The sequence below is a fragment of the Leptidea sinapis genome, chromosome 6 (genome assembly GCF_905404315.1).
Source record: "Leptidea sinapis chromosome 6, ilLepSina1.1, whole genome shotgun sequence".
Lineage (NCBI taxonomy): Eukaryota > Metazoa > Arthropoda > Insecta > Lepidoptera > Pieridae > Leptidea > Leptidea sinapis.
The window spans coordinates 8,490,518-8,513,124 of record NC_066270.1 but is presented as its reverse complement, the minus strand read 5'-3'; the positions used below and the strand labels follow the sequence as shown (position 1 = coordinate 8,513,124).

The window sequence follows — 22,607 nt, the reverse complement described above, 5'->3', positions numbered from 1 at the left end:
TTTTTTTTAATTAAATGGCTCCGTCGACTGGATGTCGACGATTCAGCCAACGTCAAGGTGGAGAGATTTTTTATTTTTATTAGCTGCCTGAAGTACAGAAAGAACTAAGTAAAAGGTAATGATCGGTTAATATAGCTGTGGTTTCCTATTGTGAACTGAAGAATAGGCAGTTAAGAGATAGTACGGTATGTGATAAACACCCATATTAACTACCTTGTTAGTATCTATTCAAAATTTAAGCAAGAAATGTGTGAATCTAAGTGGGAATTTGTGCCTAATAGAAGCGTAGAAAGTATGGAAGATAAAAATTACAAATTTATACTATTGCGAGAAATAAATTTGTAAAGGATCTTGAAAGGGGAATGGCATAAAGTGAAAAGAAAATGAATGTTGATGGGGCTAGGGATGTCCTTCGGTAGCAGGATAAAGGAATTGACAATTTGGGGCAATAGAAAAAAATATGTTCAAGAGTACCTTCCTCAAGGCCACATACACATATAGAACGGTCCCTTACCCGGATCCTGGCCAAAATACTGGAGAACAGACAACTTGTAGTTTTGTGGGGACCCTGGATGGGAAAAGAGAAGTGTACCACTAGCAAAAAAGTCCTTCTTAATATTCTCAATTCGTTCTGTTCCTCCTGTGTAATCCCGAATTCTTGGAGAACACAAATTATTATACCCATCCTTAAACCTGGCAAGGACCCATTGGTTGCTTCCTCCTATCGTCCCATTGCTTTGTCGTCAGTTCTGCCCAAAATTATGGAAAATTTGGTAAAAAACAGATTAGAATGGATAATAGAAAATAAAAATCTCCTTTCTTATAGCCAATATGGCTTTAGGAAAGGTAAGGGTACGCTGGACAACCTAATCATCCTTACTTCTGAAATTCGTTTAGCATTTTCTAGAAGCGAGCATGTTGTTGGGGTCTTTCCTAGATGTCTCAGCGGCATATGACAACGTTCACCTTCCTCTACTCAGGCAGAAAATGCACCAGCTGAGTATTCCTGTTAGGTTGATCAATATCATTTGTAATATGTTGATGGGTCGCTCTATTACCGTCCGCCATCAAGGAACCCTCCTCCCACCTCGAACTGTCTGGAAGGGCCTTCCACAGGGTTCGGTGTTAAGTCCTATCCTATATAATATATATACTTCTGACCTAGGCCTTACTGTTAGCCCATTCTGCAAAATTCTTCAATATGCATCAGCATATTGCACTATACTCCATCTCATCTTCTTTTAACTATTCATTATCTTGCTTAAATTCTGCTTTATATTATCTGAATCAATGGCTCTTAGACAACAACCTCACTCTTTCTGTTCCCAAATGTACTGCGGTTATTTTTTCCCGAGAACGCACTATACCGGTCATAAATCTCTCAGTAGGTGATGAATCAATCCCGTTTAAGGATAATGTTAAATTCCTAGGTCTTTTTCTTGACTTTATGCTCTCCGGTATTCACCACTTGAAGAACATCGTTAAGAAATGTGAGAGGGGTGTAAACGTTATGAGGGCCCTTTCGGGGGTACGCTGGGGTGCCCACCCATTTTGTCAAAAACTTTTATACAATGCTATCGTTCGTAGTCATTTTGATTACGGTAGCTTTTTACTTGAGCCGTGTAGCAAAATAGCCCTGTGCAAATTAGAGAAAATCCAGTCCAAATGCTTACGAATCATAACTGGTGCTATGAAATGTTCTCCCGTCAACGCTCTCCAAGTGGAGTGTGTAGACCCACCTCTTCACCTTCGCCGTCAGTACCTAGCCGATAGATTCCTAACTAACGTAATCCAATTTAGCGCACACCCCCTTCTTGATATTCTGCACTTTTTGTCTCTTAACTATTCAAACTTCTTTATTTTGGTCTCATAAAGATCCGCCTCCGTTAATTAATTCTTATACTAAATTTTAAGCCTTTCCAGTTCCCATTTACCAATCAGCCTTATGCCCAGTCTTTGAAGTAGAATATCAGTCTCTCATTTTCCAACCAAAAATTTTCTTTGACTTTGGAATTACTAAACACTGCCCTGAAGCCAATAGAAAATTTAATTCTATTCTATTTTCTGATTGGTCTGATTCGGTGACGTTGTACACGGACGCATCCAAATTATCCAATAATAGCTGGGTCGGGTCTGCAGTTTGGATCCCTAAGTTCCGTATAATTCTAGATTACAAAAGTCTCCCGCAGAATTCCATCTTTACTGGCGAATCAATTGCCCTGTCAGAGGCGGTGTCATATGTTGAATCACAAAAGATCAACAAGGCTTTAATCTTGTCTGACTCATTAAGCTGCTTGTTGGACCTAACAAAAAATCCTTTCAAATTTTCAAACAACTTCACAATTAATTTAAGAACAAAGGCATCCCTGTACAGATGTCACATAATGGGAATAGAAGTTGCATTAGCTTGGATACCTAGTCATCTAGGGATAACTGGCAATGAAATTGCAGACTCGTGCGCTAAAGACGCGATTCAGTCTGGAACATTAAAATTTAATTACTGTTTTCCTCGAGATCTACGCGCTATGTCTAAACACTTTCTGGCTGATTCATGGAATGCTTTATGGCAAATCACAAAACAAACTTAAGGTAAATTCTATGGTTCTATCCAACCCTTTATCCCCTCTAAGCCCTGGTTCTTTCCTAAAAAAAAAAACAAAATAAACTTTTCACTTCTGTCATCATACGACTTCGGTTGGGATTTGTCTGTTCCCCAGTATTTTTGGCCAAGATCCGGGTAAGGGACCATTCTATATGTGAATGTGGCCTTGAGGAAGGTACTCTTGAACATTTTTTTTCTATTGCCCTAAATTGTCAATTCCTTTATATGACCTTCTACCGAAGGATATCCCTCGCCCCATCAACATCCCTTTTCTTCTTACTTTATGCCATTCCCCTTTCATAAAGATTCTTTACAAATTTATCTCCCGCAATAATATTAAATTGTAATTTCTATCCTCCATACTTTCTACGCTTCTATTAGCCACATATTCCCACTTACATTCACACATTTCTCCCTTAAACTTAGATTAGATACTAACAAGGTAGTTAATATTGTTGTGTTATGGGTGTTTATTACTAACCGTACTAACTCTTGTTGCCTATTCTTCAGTTCACAAAAAAACCACAGCTATATCAACCGATCATTTCCTTTTAAATCAGCTCTTTATATACTTCAATCAGCTAAATTAAAATAAAAAATCTCTCCACCTTGACGTTGGCCGAATCGTCGACATTCAGTCGACGGAGCCAGTTATAAAAAAAAAAAACAATGTTAATGAGACATAAATAGATTTTTATTTAGATTTTTACATAGACTTTTTATTCTCCGTAAAAATAATTTGCATAATGAAATAAATTATTATTATTATTCGAATCAATGAAATCGGTAGCCTACCTACAATAACATCAAAAACAATCTTGAAGATGTTAGTAATATGAGTGTTAGTGTATGGACTGTCAGGAGGAGACTTCTAGAAATCGACATAGCTAGGGGTTCTAAATTACACCGGGGGCACCGTATTGCAAGGTTTAGATTTTCCCAAAATAGTGCGACGTGGACAGATGTAGAAAGAAGCAAGGTTTTAATTTCTGATGAAGCTATAATCTCTTTATTTGGTAAGGACTGAAGGTCACTTGGCAAAGATAGGCCTCAGTGAACCCGCTGTAAGTAGAGTTTGCCAAGAGGGCAACGAGGATCCTTACATCCTTCTGGAATATATCCAGGCGGAAGACCTACCCCACCTGTGTTCACTGAAGATACTCCGCCTCTTAAAGGTCTTAGGCCTGGAGTATGTGATTTACATACAAATTGAACTCTGAATATGCAAGGAAAAAAATCTCTAAACGTGCGTTGCCCAACTGTCTCATGACAATGAGCATAGTCATCGCTTGGGCGTGCGTCTAAGCATACTCAGGGGGCACAATAGATCTACGGTATTAAGTGTTTATATAACCAACAATAATAAAAGTAAAGGACAGATGACGCAAGTTGCTAAGTAGACCAGGAGTACATTATGCCGAGGCATGTTTTTTTTTGTCCATACAAAAAACCCGTACGCTCATTTGTCCTCCTATTCCATAATAGGAGGACAAACGAGCGTACGGGTCACCTGGTGTTAAGTGATCACCGCCGCCCACATTCTCTTGCAACACCAGAGGAATCACAAGAGCGTTGCCGGTCTTTAAGGAAGGTGTACGCGCTTTTTTTGAAGGTACTCATGTCGTATCGTCCCGGAAACACCGCACAAGGAAGCTCATTCCACAGCTTCGTTGTACGAGGAAGAAAGCTCCTTGAAAACCGCACTGTGGAGGACGCCACACATCCAGATGGTGGTGATGATATCCTAACTTCTGGCGTGTCGTGCGAAGGTGGAATTATATCCCCAACAATAATGAAAGTAAAGGACAGATAGACCAGGAGAGCATTATGCCGAGGTATGTTTGTATCATTGGTGCTGGCATAACTTCTGAATATCGTACAGAGTTAGCTTTCGTTGAAAATGGCTCTCTAAATGCACAAAGTAGCTTTGTGCATACCAATTCAGAACTTGATATATTCGGTAGTGGGCTGGTCAGATTCAAAGAAAGTATTGTTAAATACTTAGCTGGTACTTCTGCATTAGTCAAATAAGTAGTTTTTCGTTTCTATTATTACAATGAATAAGTCAAATTTATCGATAGTATTAGTAATTAGGGATAATTTTTTGTAATTTTTATGTTCACCATAATTGTCCTGTACTTTAGAACTACTAATTGTAACATAAAATTAAGAAAATTGTATTGCATATGATAAATAATTGCTTTAATAAATAAATCACGGAAATCCTAATTCCTCATAAACAACCATCGTTAGCTGTTCAAGAAGTGCTGCTGTGTTTATGGACGACAATGCTTGAGCACACCAAGCGGGTAACGTAGACGGGATCCGTCCCTAAGATTGGCCAGCATGAAGTCCCGATCTCAATTCCATTTGAGCATTTATGGGGACTTTCTATAGCGACGATTAGATCGATACAGGCAGCCCGCAGAACATCTGTGGTATTCCCAAAGAACTCATAACCAAACCTCTCCCAAAGAATGCCGAGAAGAATTGCAGTATTTCAGCTAGTCTAGGCCACACTTGATGTATATTTTTTTATTTTATTCATTGTAACTTTAAGTAAATAATGGAGAAAGTCAATTGAAGTTACATTATTTTTTTTGTCAAAATGAGTAATGTCCTAAAAATCAAATTAAAACAAATCAAGATCGACTTAATTACCAAATAAAAGTGTTTTTAAATCAGTAAATAATTGATTCAATAGTAATGTGAATTTACATTTAATCACATCAGATAGACATTAATAAAAAAACACATGTTTTTAATTAATATTAACCTTATCTCAAAAGTGTATTTGAAATCAATATTTTTATAGAAATTTAAATAAGAAATAAGGACTCCGTGTCCCCTTACATAGCAGTGTAGCACCAAGACAATCTGATTAACGTGTAAATACATAGCCACACGCACACACTTACACTACTACAGGCCGATAGGCGGCCATTATGAGAATTGTCATCGTCTGTGTCAGATCAGTTTGCGTCTCAATAAAATATTTTAAAATACCGTCGTGCGTTGTGAAAAAGTGTAAAAACGATCCTATTTAAGTATGTGTGGCTATATATGATTATTTACGGGAGAAAAAATTGTGTAATTAGTATCCCCCGTAACACACACTAGCATAACGGTGCTTCACTTGCTAATACCACGGCGCGGAGTCCTTCTGTTTTTACTCGTCCGTGCGTGAGGCAAGTATTTGACACAAAAATTTAAACTTGTTCTTTACAAGCAGTGACAGCCCTGATTGGCATCAAAAGTGAAGGGACATCCGATTGAATAAACATAGGGTTCAAAATAGATGCCATCTTCCCCAAGGCGCGCGTGCGACCGGCTATTTCTGTACCAGGATTTGTCTCACACGTGTGACATTCAAACCAAAGAACTTCTTCAATCTGTAAAGACGTACATCTAATATTTCAGTTGATCTTACAATAACAGCCCCACCCGATCGAATATAGAAAATCTTTGTTTATAGGTCAGTTCAGCGAACTTTACGCACGCTGAAAGTGTCTAAAAATATTTAACTGACTAACACGGAATGCTTCAACTGTCCTGAATTTCCTGTCGGGTCAAATTAGTGTTCGTCTGGCTCTCGAGTGAGTGTGCAGGAATTTTTTTGTTGACCGTGGAAATGACGCGCGGACCGACAATAGTTCGGGTGGCTCCCGGCTCGGGGGGTCGAGGAATCAAGTGCTGTTGTTGCAGATGCTGTGAATGTATCAATTTCGGATACTTGACTTCACAGCATGGCATTATAAAAGTGGCTGAAGCTGTAAGTATCAATATTTAATATATGGCGATATATATATATATAGACTGAACACTACACACTACACACAACTCATAACACTCTCACATATTCATACATACTACACGCACACATTATTCAGAACTTCTTCTTCTTTTTTTATATAATTACTTAATTCATTACCAGCGTTAATATTTCATTATAATTTAACCTGCCAAACTTTGTAGTTGTAAGGAAATACATGAATATAGTTTTAGTATTCATTTGTAGAATAGCAATTCTGTAATGTTTGCTTAAGTAAATAAATATATAAAATAAATTATAGCAGCATAGAGAATTTGAACCTGCTAAGTCATATTTAAAAGTTATATTTATTCGTTTATATGTCTTTTAAAATATTTTCACTGTTGTTCATTTAATTTATAGCATAAGTTGTGAGTTGTGACGTATTATTAAGTATTATTAGCATTAGTTGTTAACCTTTGTGGTTTTTTTAGATGCTAAGTTGAACTAGTTTTATATCGGTATATGAATTATGATAAATAATAAAAAAAATGCTTTTACAAGAAGATCCAAGATTTAAAATCACTTATTGAACTACCACCCATTCGAAATAGTGTGCCTCAGACCTGAGAAGAATGGGCGCAAGAAATTCAGCGGGTTTTTTGTCATAAAAATATAATTAAAATCTAATATTGTACAATAAACATTTATAATTAAATAGCCTGAGGGATTTTGCTGCATTCCCAGTGGTATCATTAAGAAAATAATTTATGTTATAATAACCTTTAACACACAAATATATATAACAATTCTTTTAAATTTCGAAACACATTTGTTTTGTATAATTTCTGGGATCATATTGTTGAAGCATATACATCGCCCAATAAATGACTTACTAACCCGACTTAACCGAGTAGTAGGCATAACAAGTTCATGTTTGTTCCTCGTGTTAACATTATGATAGTCGCAGTTTCTAGTGAACATACAGAACATTATCATGAATACATTGAGATGCAAATGTAAAAATATTTATTTCTTTAAATTTTTCTCTTAAATATTCTTTAGAAATATATTACGAAACTCAAAAGAATTTTTAAGAGACGTTTATGTGGTAAAGGTGATAACATAAATGACTTTCTTAACCATACCACAGACTGGGAATGGAGCAACTGCCGTCAGGCTATTTAAATTATAAATAGTATTAAAAGTTTGTTACATCTCGTTTGGAAAACAATTTTAAGAGAGATACGATGCGTTAGTGATACTTCCTCTAGTATAGTGTGAAATTATACCATACTATACTGCAGGACGTTCAGGTGATGGTAATTGATACGCCCTGCCCATTACAATGGAGTGCCGCTCAGCATTCTTGAAAAACCCCAAAAATTCTGAGCGGCACTACAACTGCGCTCGTCACCTTGCGACATAAGTTGTTGTCTCATTTGCCCAGTAATTTCACTAGCTACGGCGCCCTTCAGGCCGAAACATAGTAATGCTTACACATTACTGCTTCACGGCAGAAATAGGCGCCGTTGTGGTACCCATATTCTAGCCGGCATCCTGGGCAAAGGAGCCTCCTACTAGTAAAAATGGTAAAAAAACTAAATATTTATATAAAGTTTTTGAGTACTTTTTATATCTCAAACAAGAATAACTTCTCAAGTCACATAGTCATACTCACACGCACATACTTTTTCTGCTTATTTCGGCTAATCTCCGAAACGGCTGAACCGATTTTGCCTTGACTCTCACAGGCAAGCTATGTAATAACAAGTTAGTCATCATCATCATCAGCTGAAAGACGTCCACTGCTGAACAACGCCCTCCCCCAAAGATTCAAATGGTTTGAGTTTTCTTTAGTTTTAATTCCGCCTATATTTATCCTGAAACAGTTCGACAGATGTTTCGCCTCTACACGAGGCATTCTCGGGAGATGTTGACTCGCCAAACTCTGGCACGAGACTGACGTTACAAATATTGGCGGAATAAACACTAAAGAAAACTCAAAACATTTGGATAATTATGGATTTCCGCAAAGTAACGCCTACTTCAACAAAAATTCCCCCACGACAATCGGTCGTGGACTCGGGCCTACCAACACTGCGTCTTCCGGTACGTGGTCGCCAATCGAGGACTCTACTGCCCCAACGGCCATCTGTCCATCGAACTATGTGCCCTGCCCACTGCCACTTTAGTTGCAATTATTTGGACTATTTTTCATTTATTATTTATTAATTATTTGTTTTAGCTACTCGGCGGACTATGTCAAAGTCTCCTGGTGAAGTACGGTCTCCCGGAAGCTAGCAGCATGGGTTCAGCGTTTCACGGGTTCCTCACAACAGCGTCAGCATGTCTCCTCACTACATCTCTTCTTATCGCTTGCTATGTGCTCTCATCAAATTCCCAGCATCTTATTCGACAGTCAATATTTGTAAGCCATTCAATTTACTATTACCTACTAATATAAATCCAGTTACAGGGGCCTCCCCCTCCCCCTTTCTCCTAGATTATGAGTACCACAACGGCGCCTTTTTCTGCCGTGAAGCAGTTAGTGTAAACATTACTGTGTTCTGACATAGATACGGCGCGATTAGTATACTTTAGTTTTTTTCATAGTATTATGTCGTATGATATATTGTGTGCGGCCGATTTTAATACCATCTTTGTGCTGCAGAAGAGGGCTATTCGCGCGATTTATAACCTAGGTCCTAAAGAATCATTAAGAGAAAAATTTCAAGAAATAAACATTTTGACTGGTGCTTCACAATACATTTTTGATAATGTTCTGTTCATAAGCACATTGAAGAATTTTCTAGAAACTGTGACATTCATAATGTTAATACGAGGAACAAACATAAACTTGTTATGCCTACTACTCGGTTGGATCGAGTTAGTAAGTCATTTGTTGGGCGATGTATATGCTTCTACAATATGATCCCAGAAAATGTACAAAACAAATGTGTTACGAAATTTAAAAGAATTGTTAAAAAACGTTTTTGTGGGAAAGGTTATTATAGTATAAACAATTTTCTTAATGACACCACGGACTGGGACTAAAGCGAACACCCTCAGGCTCTTTAATTATATATGTTTATTGTACGATATTACATTGTAATCCATATTTTATATTAAAAAAAAGCCAGCTGAATTTCTTGCGCACATTCTTCTCTCTTTGAATGGGTGGTAGTTTTTGACGTTCAATAAGTGATTTTTAAATCCTATTCTGAATAAAAATATTTGAATTTGAATTTGAATTTAGGTCTGAAGGGCACCGTAGCTAGTGCAATTACTGGGCAAATGAGACTTATCTCCCACGCATTTGCCAGTGGGAGGCTCCTTTGCACAGGAAGCCGGCTAGATTATGGGTACCACAACGGCGCCTATTTCTGCCGTGAAGCAGTTATGTGTAAACATTACTGTGTTTCAGTCTGAAGGGCGCCGTAGCTAGTGAAATTACTGGGCAAATGAGACTTAACATCTTATGTCTCAAGGTGACGAGCGCAATTATAGTGCTGCTCAGAATTTTTGGATATTTCAAGAATCCTGAGCAGGACTGCATTGTAAAAGACAGGGCTCATCAATTATCATCAGCTGAACGACCTGCTCGTCTCGTCCCTTATCTTTATAAAAAAAAATTACGCTATATATCTCAGCCTTCGTTTCCCACGCATTTGAAAGTCGGTTAGCAACCACCTGACGTGTGGTGGACTAACAGGGAACTTTAGAACGAACATATGGTTCGCAGTTTTATCTAATCTAATATATAAAGTTCTCGTGTTCCGGTGCTTGTTACCAAACTCCTCCGTAACGGCTTAATATCCGGCTCCGATATGTATGAAATTTTGGTGTGCAATCGGGTAGGTCTGAGAATCGACCAACATCTATTTTTCATGTGATATATGACACAATTACCCACCCCTAAATATATTTTTATTACAATTTTTTTATTTTTATTTTATTATGATTCAGCATTAAAAATACATACTACCTCAAATTTTCACCCTTCTACAATTAATACCTCTTTTTATATCACGATTCTTGTATTATTCTGACGACCTGTACAGCCGAGTGGTTAGCGATCCTACCTACAAAGCTGGAGGTCCCGGGTTCGAATCCCGGTAGGTGAAGCATTTATATGATGAATATGGATGTTTGTTTCCGAGTCATGGATGTTTAAATGTATTTATGTATGTTTAAGTAAGTATATTGTATTAAATATATCATTGTCTTATAACTCATAACACAGGCTATATATGCTTAACTTGGGGCAAGATAATTTGTGTAAAAATTCCTGCCGCCGAATTTCACCTTCGCACGACACGCCACAAGTTACAATATCATCCCCACCACCTGGATGTATGGCGGTCCTCCACAGTGCGGTTTTAAAGGAGCTTTCTTCCTCGTACTACGAAGCTGTGGAATGAGCTTCCTTGTGCGGTGTTTCCGGGACGATACGACATGGGTACCTTCAAGAAAAGCGCGTACACCTTCCTTAAAGGCCGGCAACGCTCTTGTGATTCCTCTAGTGTTGCAGGAGAGTGTGGGCGGCGGTGATCACTTAACACCAGGTGACCCGTACGCTCGTTTGTCCTCCTATTCCATAAAAAAAAAGTGTGTCAATAATATTATTATTATTATTCTGTTCCATCCGCAGATCAGCAATAGAGTTGCAAGATGGCAATCGAATGCAATACATGTAGGGCGATAAATTTTATGTAAGATATATTTCGTTGATCTGAGAATCAGAATTTTAAGCCCCAAATAATTTTTACTTTATATGGCAATACAACGTTTGTTGGGTCAGCTAGTCTCGCTATAAAATTCGTTCAGCAAGGTAAGCTTGCTTATATAGCGCTGTTAAATTGTGAAGGTCGTATTTTAAAACGTTACAAGCATAAATAGCATACTTTTTTCTGTTATCGTATTACTTTGACCAACATTTTTCTACATAAGTTGTATGAAATCGAGATTGCTTTGAATATGCTATTTGGACACTACTAGGATATTTTTTAATGAAAATACGGGACGAGACGAGCAGGACGTTCAGCTGATGGTAATTGATACGCCCTGCCCATTACGATGCAGTGCCGCTCAGGATTCTTGAAAAGCCCAAAAATTCTGAGTGGCACTACAATTGCGCTCGTCACTTTGAGACATAAGATGTTAAGTCTCATTTGCTGAGTAATTTCACTAGCTACGGCGCCCTTCAGACCGAAACACAGTAATGTTTACACATTACTGCTTCACGGCAGAAAAAGGCGCCGTTGTGGTGCTCATAATCTAGGAGAAAGGAGCTTCCCCCTGTCCACGCAATTTTCGAGTATCGATTACGCGAAAAAATCGTTACAAATAAGAAAGAAAGTTATTTACATAAATAAACCGAGGATTCTATGGGAATACCCATATTATAATACTAGCTGACCCGGCAAACGTTGTTTTGCGTAATCTGAAAAACATGGCATGCCAAATGTATGCCTGCTTCTTTAGGGTTTGACCCTAAAGAAGAGGGTGATTTGTTGAGTCTGAAAATTCTAATTAATAAGAACTGCAACCCCTCCACCCGCAGCCGTCCGGTCGCCCGTAAGCCCGTCCCACCGCCTGCCACCGGACTGCACCATAATATCGCGCACTCGGTTGTTTATAGTCATCGTCATAACTATTCAAATATTTATTCAAATAATATAGTAAAGACAGAGATTATCTACTTTACATATCTGTTATGTAAGTATGATTCTGATATGTAAGCTATATTATTGTCAAGTTTCAATAAAATCCATTTAGTAGGTTTCGTGTGAAAGAGCAACAAACATACATGCATACATCCAGACGTCCATACATTCTTACAAACTTTCGAAGTTGTAATATTAGTGGAGACTTTTATCGAAAGCCGGAAGGTAGGGCTGAGATTTTCACAGGTCCATACATCCAGACTTGCATACATTCTTACATACTTTCGTATTTATAATATTAGTAGATACTTTTTTTAAAAGTCAGAAGGTAGGGCTGAGATTTTCACAGGCCCATACATCCAGACATCCATACATTCATCCAACTTTCGTATTTATAATATGAGTAGATACTTCTTTGGAAAGCTAGAAGGTAGGGCTGAGATTTTTACAGGGTTGTAAGATTAGGTTTAGTATGTATCGATGTACCTATATATATGTCTGACCTAAATGACCTGTCGTTCTCACTTTTTGCCTCAGGAGGAAATGATGTCCGTCACACACAATTGATTTAATATGAATGACGCTAAGCTGGGCTATATTTTTGTAATCTTTTACTTTTTTGCGGGAACCCGTCGCTTTTATGGGATTTTTTAATTTTATAATACTTACACATTGCTTTGCCGGCAATATAAGGTATCAACTTGACAAATTCTACTAAATTAGATGCATAAGTTGTTGTGGACTAAGCTATATAAGAAACTATATTTTTCGATAGTTTTCCAGGATGAAAGGTATCTAAGATGTTGACCGGCAATATAATTATCAAATTGCCATATTTTATTAGGTTATGTGCATAAGTAATTGTTTACTAAGCAAAATATGTTACCTTACTGATAAGTTATCCCACGGGAACTCTAATTTTCTGGGATGAAAGGTATCTAAGATGTTGACAGGCAATATAAGATATGAACATGCCAAATTTTATTAAATTATGTGCATACGTTGTTGTGTACTACGCTATTTAAGTAAGTAGAGGTTTTTAACAGTCCCACGGGAACTCTTCAATTTTCCGGGATTAAAAGTATCTAAGATGTTGACCGGGGATGTAAAGTATCATCAAGCGAAATTTCAATTAAATCGGTCCCATAGTTCAAAGATTAGCCCGTACAAACAGACAGAGAAATAAGAAATTTAAAAAAAATAGGACTTGTTCTATTTCTCTTCTTACATTCCTCTGACTCGATTTTGATAATTTTTTTTCTTTGTACAGAAATTTGATCTCTACAGATTTATTATAAGTATAATTTGATCTCTACAGATTCATTATAAGTATAGATGGTGAGGGTAACAAAAAAATCTTGTTATTGATAGTTTAGAAGAAAAATGGTTCTTCATTACAAAATTAGAGGCTACTTTGCGTATTTATTTATGATTTCATTTTTTTTAATTCAAGAGGACATGCTTTGTATTGCCTAGATTAACATATTTATTTTTTGAAGCTTTGTCGAATAAGGTAATGGTGAGAAAAGGTTTTAATGTACCCATAATGAAGCCGAATTCACATATGCCCCGACCTTAAGGCGCGGTCACATGTCAATATCCATAAAAATTGGGTTCCTAAGAGTCCGAAAATACAGTGCACGAAGAAGGACTTTAAAGAAAAGTATGCCCGAATAGAATATTTATATATAATTTGAAATATCCAATAAATAATTTGTAAGTTGCTTCCCAAAAATAAACTTTGGAGTCAAAAATCTCCAAATGTTGCAGCAATTTTGCAATTTAATAGAATTAGTACTTTTCTAAAACTTAAACCAAACAATTTTTCAATGTAATATGTAACTTTTGAATAAACAAAAGAAAATCAGTTAAATAAATGCCTATATGTGCAATTTAGCCACATGATCAACACAAATATGGTAGGGTTGGTTGAAGCGTTTACAATCCCTGTCAGTCCGCGCCCTAACACAAGATTACAAAATATTTTTAACAATGTAGGATGTTATCAAACATTATAGTTACAACATCAGTTTCCCGCGAACACCGGCTGAAGCCAATTAGGGTTATCATTATGCAAACAGGTTTCCTTAGATTATGATTGCACTGCATCAATAAACAACTTGTTAATTCATTTACATTAAACTTAGTTCGTGCACATATTAAAGAGCAACGTGGCCTAGTTTGCCTTAAATTTACCGCGCCAAATGTTTGAAATATAGATGCGAATATTTTATTAAACGGAGTGGTAAAACCAGTGGAATCTGATATATTTCTTGGCATTACTCTTGATTCCAAATTGTAATGGGGCCCCTATATTGAAGGATTGGCGAATAGGCTTAGTTCTGCAGCATATGCAGTTAAAAAAATTAGACAGTTAACTGACATAGATACGGCGCTACTAGTATACTTCAGTTATTTTCATAGTATTATGTCCTATGGTATATTGTTATGGGGCAGTGCGGCCGATATTTATACCATCTTTGTGCTGCAGAAGAGGGCTATTCACGCTATTTATAACCTAGGTCCTAAATAATCATTTAGAGAAAAATTAAAAGAAATAAACATTTTCACTGTTGCTTGTCAATATATTCTTGATAATGTTGTATACGTTCATAAGCACATTGAGGAATTTGCTAGAAACTGTGACAATCATAATCTTAGCACGAGGAACAAACATAAACTTGTTATGCCTACTACTTGGTTAAGTCGAGTTAGTAATTCTTTTATTAGGCGATGTATATTCTTCTACAATATGATCCCAGAAAATGTACAAAACATATGTGTTACGAAATTTAAAAGAATTGTTAAAAACGTTTGTGTGGGAAAGGCTACTATAGCATAAACGATTTTCTTGATAATTATAATTTAATGATACCACATTCTGGGAATGAAATGAACACCCTCAGGCTCTTTAATTATAAACGTTTATTGATAATATTATACATTGTAATCCAAATTTTAATAAAAAAAAGTTCGCTGATATTCTTGCGACCGTTCTTCTCAGGTCTGAGGCAGTCTATTTTAAATGAGTGGTAGTTTTTAATATTCAATAAGTGATTTTGAATCCTATTTTGAGTAAAAATATTTGAATTTAAATTTGAATGTAAGTATGTTGTATGGCCTGGTTCTGGTGGTGGCTCCATCACACCACAAACATAATTACCATCCTCACCACCCCGAATTATTCCTTTGGGATTGTGAAGGACCACAGCGATTCAAGAAACTTTCTTCCGTGCACAACCAAACCATGAATGTACATCCATGTGCATTTCCTGGACGATACGACATGGGTTTCCAAAATGCACCTACACCGACCTAAAAGCCACCAACAAGGTTCCTCCGGTGTTCGAACGAAATAAAGAAAAATCATTTATTCAATATCTAAACACTATCACACCCTATTACACCCACACACACACACACACACACACACACACACACACACACATTCATAGAAGTAATACATTTTTATTTTAAATATTAATTTCACTTTTGTATTTAGACAGTATTTTTTTTGATTTTGATAATTATATCTGGTACCGAGAAGTCGCTGACAGCTGAAATAGTTTAGCTGTATTTGCTGCCTGTATTTTATGTAAATAATCTATACATATAAATAAAATGGAGTGTCTGTTTGTAATATTGAAATAACTGTTTTTTACTACATGTTTTTTACATTCATTTACCAGTGGGAGGCTCCTTTGCACAGGATGCCGGCTAGATTATGGGCACCACAACGGCGCCTTTTTCCGCCGTAAGTAGTAATGTGTAAGCATTACTGTGTTTCGGTCTGAAGGGCGCCGTAGGTAGTGAAATTACTGGGCAAATGAGACTTAACATCTTATGTCTCAAGGTGACGCGCGCAGTTGTAATGCCGCTCAGAATTTTTGGGGTTTTTCAACAATCCTGAGCGGCACTGCATTGTAATGGGCAGGGCGTATTAATTACAATCAGCTGCTCATCTCGTCCCGTATTTTCAAAAAAAAAAGTATATGAATTTTTTTACAATTTTTGCCTGTCTGTCTGTTTGTTCCGGCTAATCTCTGAAATAGCTGGACGAATTTTGACGGGACTTTTATTGGCAGGTAGCTGATATAATAAGGAGTAACTTAGGCAAAGTTTATTTTAGAAAAATAAAGTAATGTTGCAATGTCCAAGAAACGGTCTAATTCTAAAAATAATTTATATGGCAAAACAACGTATGCCGGGTCAGCTAGTTAATAATACAATTTAGAAACATATTTTTAACTTGTAATACGATTAATAATTGCAAAATTTGGGAAATAAAGTTATTACTTAAAAAATATTCAAATGGGTGACCACGTGCTGTTTGTATAAAAAAGGCTCTAAAGCCAGAATTTGAGAAATGAAGATTCCTGCTTGGACTCTTTCACGTAACGTTAAAGAAGACCTGGGGCTTATTCATCATTCTTCGATACACAGGACATATCCTTATCAATCCCTATAGTTAGAGAGAGGTTCGATCAAAATACTTGATGTCCCGACACGCGGGTACAGATATATCCTTTACAGCAATCAATGAAAAAATGTACGCTCATGACCCTGTGTTATTGATTGTAGGGAAGGATAGGGGTTTTCTTATCAAGGAGTCACAGGAGAGACTGTCGTAGATTGTGTTGTAAAGCACCCTTTTTAAAAATGTACCTTGGACGTTGCATTCCAAGCACTGCCCACAAATCACCCAAGCTTGACTGGAAGTTCACTTCCGGACTTTTTAAGACCTGAAGATTGACCCTCGTTTAGCCCAGGTGTGAACCCCTTGGATTATAAATTATCCGTTTTCAAAAAGTGCTCTGATCAACTGACACCGAGTCGGTTAAGAATCGCAAATCTAAATCAACCAGCGGCTAAATTTCGCATGAAAACAGTGCGTAAATTCATAGATAACAGGCCAGACGTAATTTCTGCAATCTAGCAAAATGTTATTTTGAATAGAATCATTTTTTATTCATTGCTGAGACTTCAATAAGTTTTGTTTACCTACATTATGTCATGTAAAATAAATCCATTTTTATTTGTAGCAGAATTTAATGCCAAAGTGGGTGAATACTCTGATCGTGTCCCATGTTTCAGGAATGTATGTTCAACTCGGTGGCGTGTTTCATGTATCTATCGGCGTCGTCGTACATGGGCGTCGCTGTCAACTTGTACTTGTATCCAAGATACGCTCTTGTCAACATGTACGCTGCCTACCCCGCCATGACAGCCGTTTATGTAAGTCACAATAACATGTAGAGTTGCCAACTGTAAAATACTACCGTAAAAATTTTAATTTAATTTCCACGTACTACAAAGCTGTGGAATGAGCTTCCTTGTGCGGTGTTTCCGGGACGATACGACATGTGTACCTTAAAAAAAAGCGCGTAAATCTTCCTTAAAGGCCGGTAGCGCTCCTCTGATTACTCTGGCGGGCGGCGGTGATCACTTAACACCAGGTGACCCGTACGCTCGTTTGTCCTACTTTTCCATTAAAAAACAAAAGAAATTCCAGCCCAAAGCCATCTAAGTTTAAGAATAACATAAAAAATAAAAAATATGTTCACGTCCACTTAAAAATTATTAACAGTTAATCGAAAATCAACCAATTTGTCGAAAAATTGGTTGAAATTCCCTACCATATGTGCCTATACATAAATACAGACACACTAACGGCCAGATAACATTATTTTTTATATAATTATTTACTATATTAAACAGAGTAATTGTTATTGAAATATATTTTATATACCTCACAGATTATTTTACTTGATATAAATGCACTCAAGTTAACACCTGAAACGGCCGTTCCCAATATTCAGTCTTCTATCTCTTACTTGAGATAAAAATCGTAACTATCGTTGACTTTTCTGTCCCAATAAACTTATCGCCGGTAACTCACCTTATTCGTGCACGCTGTCTGTCAATGGGACGACGTAAAGCTTACCAGCGATATAAAGTTTGTATAGAAATTGCAATTCACGCGTCCCAATATAAGGCGATAAGAATGACTTATCGGGTATATTGGGACAACTTCAGATTATTGACAGCTAATTACTGACAGTAGAAGGTAGTAATTTATCTCTATCTGTTGATAGAATATTGGAAACGGCCGTAAGTGTGATATAAATAAAAAAATCTATTTGTTGTTGCAGTATATTGGCGTCGTGGTTGGGATAGTACACGGTGTTGATGCCTATATATCCTACAAATACTTCAAGGGAATCCGGTGACTGATGCCACTATCCTACAGGAAAAAATTTATAAACGAACCTAAAAGCCTAAACACATGGTCGGATTTGGTATGGCCGGACCATCTGACGGTACGGTTGGCGCCTCGCACCAATTGTTCTATCGTACTTGGTACGCTCCTGGCGGTAATAATAATAATTTTGTGCGATGGACAAATACCACACAATCGAATATGGTACCAAATCCGATCATGTATTTAGGCCTTAACTATAACACAATGTTTCAAAATAATCTGCCCGATATATTTGATCTAATAATTATTGTGTATTGTCAACTTGATTATTGATATTTTTATAACATTTCCTGCGCTTTCCAATATTTTCATAAATATTAATAACAAACTGTAACTGTTTGGTAAAATCATCGTTTTTGTTTAAATATTATTATATTTATTTATTTGATTGGGGATTACTTCATTGATGCCCGGTTTCTGAAGCTCTCTGATAAACTTTTATTAGCTATTGGTCCGTTAAAGTTATGTATATGATAAGCGTCGGTTAACTGTCACTTCGTTTCTGAATACCGATCGCATCGATCAATAGTTATGCAATCGATAACTGGTTCCTTATTGTGCCACTAGAGGGCTCTGTTTTAAATGGTAAGTTTAAATTAATAATATTCATTTAAATTCATCATTAATTCATAATTTAGTTTTTAGTACAATATTATTTTCTTTAATGATAAATAAGTGCTTTTATAATAAATTGGAAACATAATAATACTTTTTATTTATCAGTGGCTGTATGTACAATAGCGTTGGGTGTTAATTTAAGAAAAAAGATGTCAATATGAAACTATTGTTTTCGAAATTCAATTGTTTTCGTTTCGTTATTCGTATTTCGAACTTAGTAGTGTGCATTTCGTTTAACATTCAATATAATATTTTGTTTCTTGTTTTTTTTTCTGTAATTAAAAGATGGAATCCATCAAACGTAGCAAAAACTTCACCGAAAGAGAGAAGGTGCTTCTCATCGAAGTAGCCAAAGAATTTCTATTCATTATTGACAACAAAAAGACGGACGGCACTACCGTGCAGGCCAATCGTGAAATTTTAAAAAATTGTGGTTTAACATCCCTAGTATCTTCATAATTTGGCATACTTATATAAATCCTACCCAGCTTAGCTATTTCCTTGCTTACTTTATGAAATCATCACCAATTACTACTTGGAAAGTACCTGTAGCATAAAATCAGATGATGAAATAAGATGAATATTTGTTCTAAAACAGATAATGTGTATTGGCGGTACATAACGGGAGCTAGAACAGGGCTAATCACATTACTAATATGAAGCACAGTATTCTTATCAAAGCGATACCTTAATTTAAATTCTTGTTCCGTATGCATTTCAAAAGGATTCCTCCTACGTCTTAAGTTTCTTGGTACAGATATATTAGAAATAAACTCCAGTAATTCCAAATCAGATTCTGAGGAACTACTCGGAAAAACCATTATGCCGTAATCCGAATAATAAAAAAATATTTAACTTTCACGAATAACTATACTGCTAATATATTTGAAACACAGAGGTAGGTACTTTATTATTTATATTATAACCTAAAACTGAAATGAAACGTCGAATAAAGTTATGGAACAGTTAAACGGCACACATTGGTCAGTTAAGTTAACTGTAGTTTAAACGGAGTTTTACTAGTGTTACGTCGTTCAGAAACACACTTTTGTCAGTTATCGAACCAATAGCTCTATCGAATAGATAAACTGTGGTTAAAAGTACTTTAGAAACCGAGCATGAGTGCAGTTTAGTCCAACGTAAGATACAGGATAGTTTTTATTTCGATTTGGGACCCATAATTATTTTTATTTCCAATATTTGTTTTGTATGAACATATTTTCTATGAGATAATTTATTGCCGCACGTTTTGACAGTTCTGCCGTGAAACAATTTCAATAGAACAACAGGGAGCACATTTTACGACATAATTTTTGACGTTATGAAATATTATTGACAAATTCATAAAACACAGTATTTTATTTATTAACTAGTTGACCTGGCAAACGTTGTTTTTCTATATAAATTTTATATGTAAACATTCCTTGAGCTTCAATGAATCTATTACAAAAGATTTCATTGAGATCGGTCGAATAGGTTAGGAGTTATTAGGGAACATACAAACATATATTCTCTTTTATTATATATATATTATATATATATATATATATATATATAAAAGATAATAATAAATAAAATACTGTGTTTTATGAATTTGTCAATAATATTTCATAACGTCAATAATTATATCGTAAAATATGCTCCCTGTTGTTCTATTGAAATTGTTTCACGGCAGAACTGTCAAACCGGGCGGCAATAAATTATCAGTTATTTATATATATATATAGTAGCTGACCCAGTTACTAATATATATATATATATAGTAGCTGACCCAACAAACGTTGTATTGCCGATATTAAAATCGCGATACAAAAGTAACTTTTGATCGTAGATGGGTAAAAATTTTAAGTTGTACATATTTTTTAATGCTGACTCATAATCAAACAACTTTAAAAAAAATTACAAAAATATTAAAAAAAAAAATTTGGCGTGGACCACCCTTAACATTTCTAAGGGGGATGAAAAATAGATGTTGTCCGATTCTCAGACCTACCCAATATGCACTCACATGAGAATCGGTCAAGCCGTTTCGAAGGAGTTTAACCACAAACACCGCGACATGAGAATTTTATATATTAGATGTATAAAAAATTGAGGCAATTTAGCGAGTGACATAAATAAGAATATTTCTATTATTATTGTAAATCACTGGAATACCAATATTTAACATATTAGTTAGATTATCTACGTGTAACTACATGTTTATTTTTTAGATAACTCTATTTTATTTATTTCATTCCATTGTTAAATAATATATCCTTTTGTATTTAACATGAGAGTTTCATTTAATTTTTACCTGCATATATTTTAATATTTAGTAGTAGTGTAGAAAGTAAGAATTACACAAATAAATGTAGCGAAAAACATGTCATGAGATACTGTTACTGTTATTGTTATTTTAAATTATTTAATGCTAATGAAACTGGTGGTTGCGAAACTGAAGTGGCAGTGGGCAGGGCACGTAGCTCGACGGACAGATGGACGTTGGGGAGTAAAGTCCTCGATTAGCGACCACGTACCGGAAGACGTAGTGTTGGTAGGCCCCCTACAAGATGGACTGACGATCTGGTCAAGATCGCCCGGAAAACGTTGGATGAGGGCAGCGTAGGACCGATCGTCGTGGCGATCTTTGGGGAAGGCCTTTGTCCAGCAGTGGACGTCTTCCGGCTGATGATGATGATGGATATCGGTATCACTTTATTTGGCACCATTTAAACATAACTTACAAAAAACAAAACAACATATATACTGAACTGAAGGATGAAGTGGCTAGAATCTGGAACCAAAATAAAGTATACGTAATTCCAATAGTCCTTTCTACCACAGGTGTTATCCAAACCATCTGTTACATAGTCTCAAACTACTATAATTAAAGGATACTCTTTACATCACCTTACAAAAAGCCGACATCCTTAATACATGCGTAACCGAATCGTTAGAAAGTTCTTACAAATTGACGAACACGACATTCCACCCGACACATAAATTTAACCCACCACACGCTGCATTTACTTGGTTTCAACCCGTAACCCGTAAAAAGTAACCCGTAAACCAGCGAAAGGCTGAGAAAAATTATAAAAATAAAATAATAATAATAATAATAATCACTTTTTTGTGGAAGAGAGGACAAACGAGACAACAAAATAAAAAAAAATTATAAAATTAAAATAAAAAAAAGCTTTTAACTCGCATTCGAATTCATTCTTTTTAGTTTCTTCTCTTATTCTACTATTTTTAGACGGTCAATTTTAAAGTCAAAAGGGACCGTGTTGTCTACGGCTGCTGTCAACAGGTCCACTTGGTACCTAATGAAAATCAGTGTTGGAAATCAATTCCAAAAATGCTGAGTGGATGTCCTTTTTATAACGTATTTTTAATTTGTTAATTTAACTATGTATATATGTTTTGTGTTGTCATATATAAATGTATACTTTGCTTTACTTTACCTTACTGATGTTAAGTGATCACCGCCGGCCCACATTCTCCTGCATTACCAGAGAAATCATAAGAGCTGTGCCGGCCTTTCTTGAACCTACCTATATCAAATCAAATACAAATTCAAAATTGGATTACCGATGATGATGTTGGGGACGATATCCAAGTTTGTGGCGTGTCGTTTGAAGGTGGAAGTGGACAGCAGGAATCAGACCTCATAAGACAAGACTGCGACCCTTAATTATATATAAAAGTTTTTCATGAAGTTGC

General features: G+C 36.1%; 1 protein-coding gene across 1 annotated transcript; it reads left to right on the top strand.

The window, feature by feature from the left end:
• The first annotated feature begins 5,950 nt into the window (after positions 1–5,950).
• Positions 5,951–20,416, top strand: LOC126965120 (protein singles bar). The gene is made up of 4 exons (XM_050808587.1): positions 5,951–6,374; positions 8,602–8,784; positions 17,117–17,257; positions 18,175–20,416. Exons 1-4 carry the CDS (start codon positions 6,234–6,236, stop codon positions 18,250–18,252), a joined length of 543 nt encoding a protein of 180 aa, XP_050664544.1. The 5' UTR covers positions 5,951–6,233; the 3' UTR covers positions 18,253–20,416.
• The last annotated feature ends 2,191 nt before the right edge of the window (positions 20,417–22,607 follow it).

Bases quoted from the DNA above. Each gene is read 5' to 3' on its own strand.
- LOC126965120 (XM_050808587.1), top strand. From the start codon at position 6,234: ATGACGCGCGGACCGACAATAGTTCGGGTGGCTCCCGGCTCGGGGGGT. The intron at 6,375-8,601 runs GTAAGTATCAAT...TATTTGTTTTAG, and splicing joins TTATAAAAGTGGCTGAAGCT to CTACTCGGCGGACTATGTCA. The intron at 8,785-17,116 runs GTAAGCCATTCA...CCCATGTTTCAG, and splicing joins TTATTCGACAGTCAATATTT to GAATGTATGTTCAACTCGGT.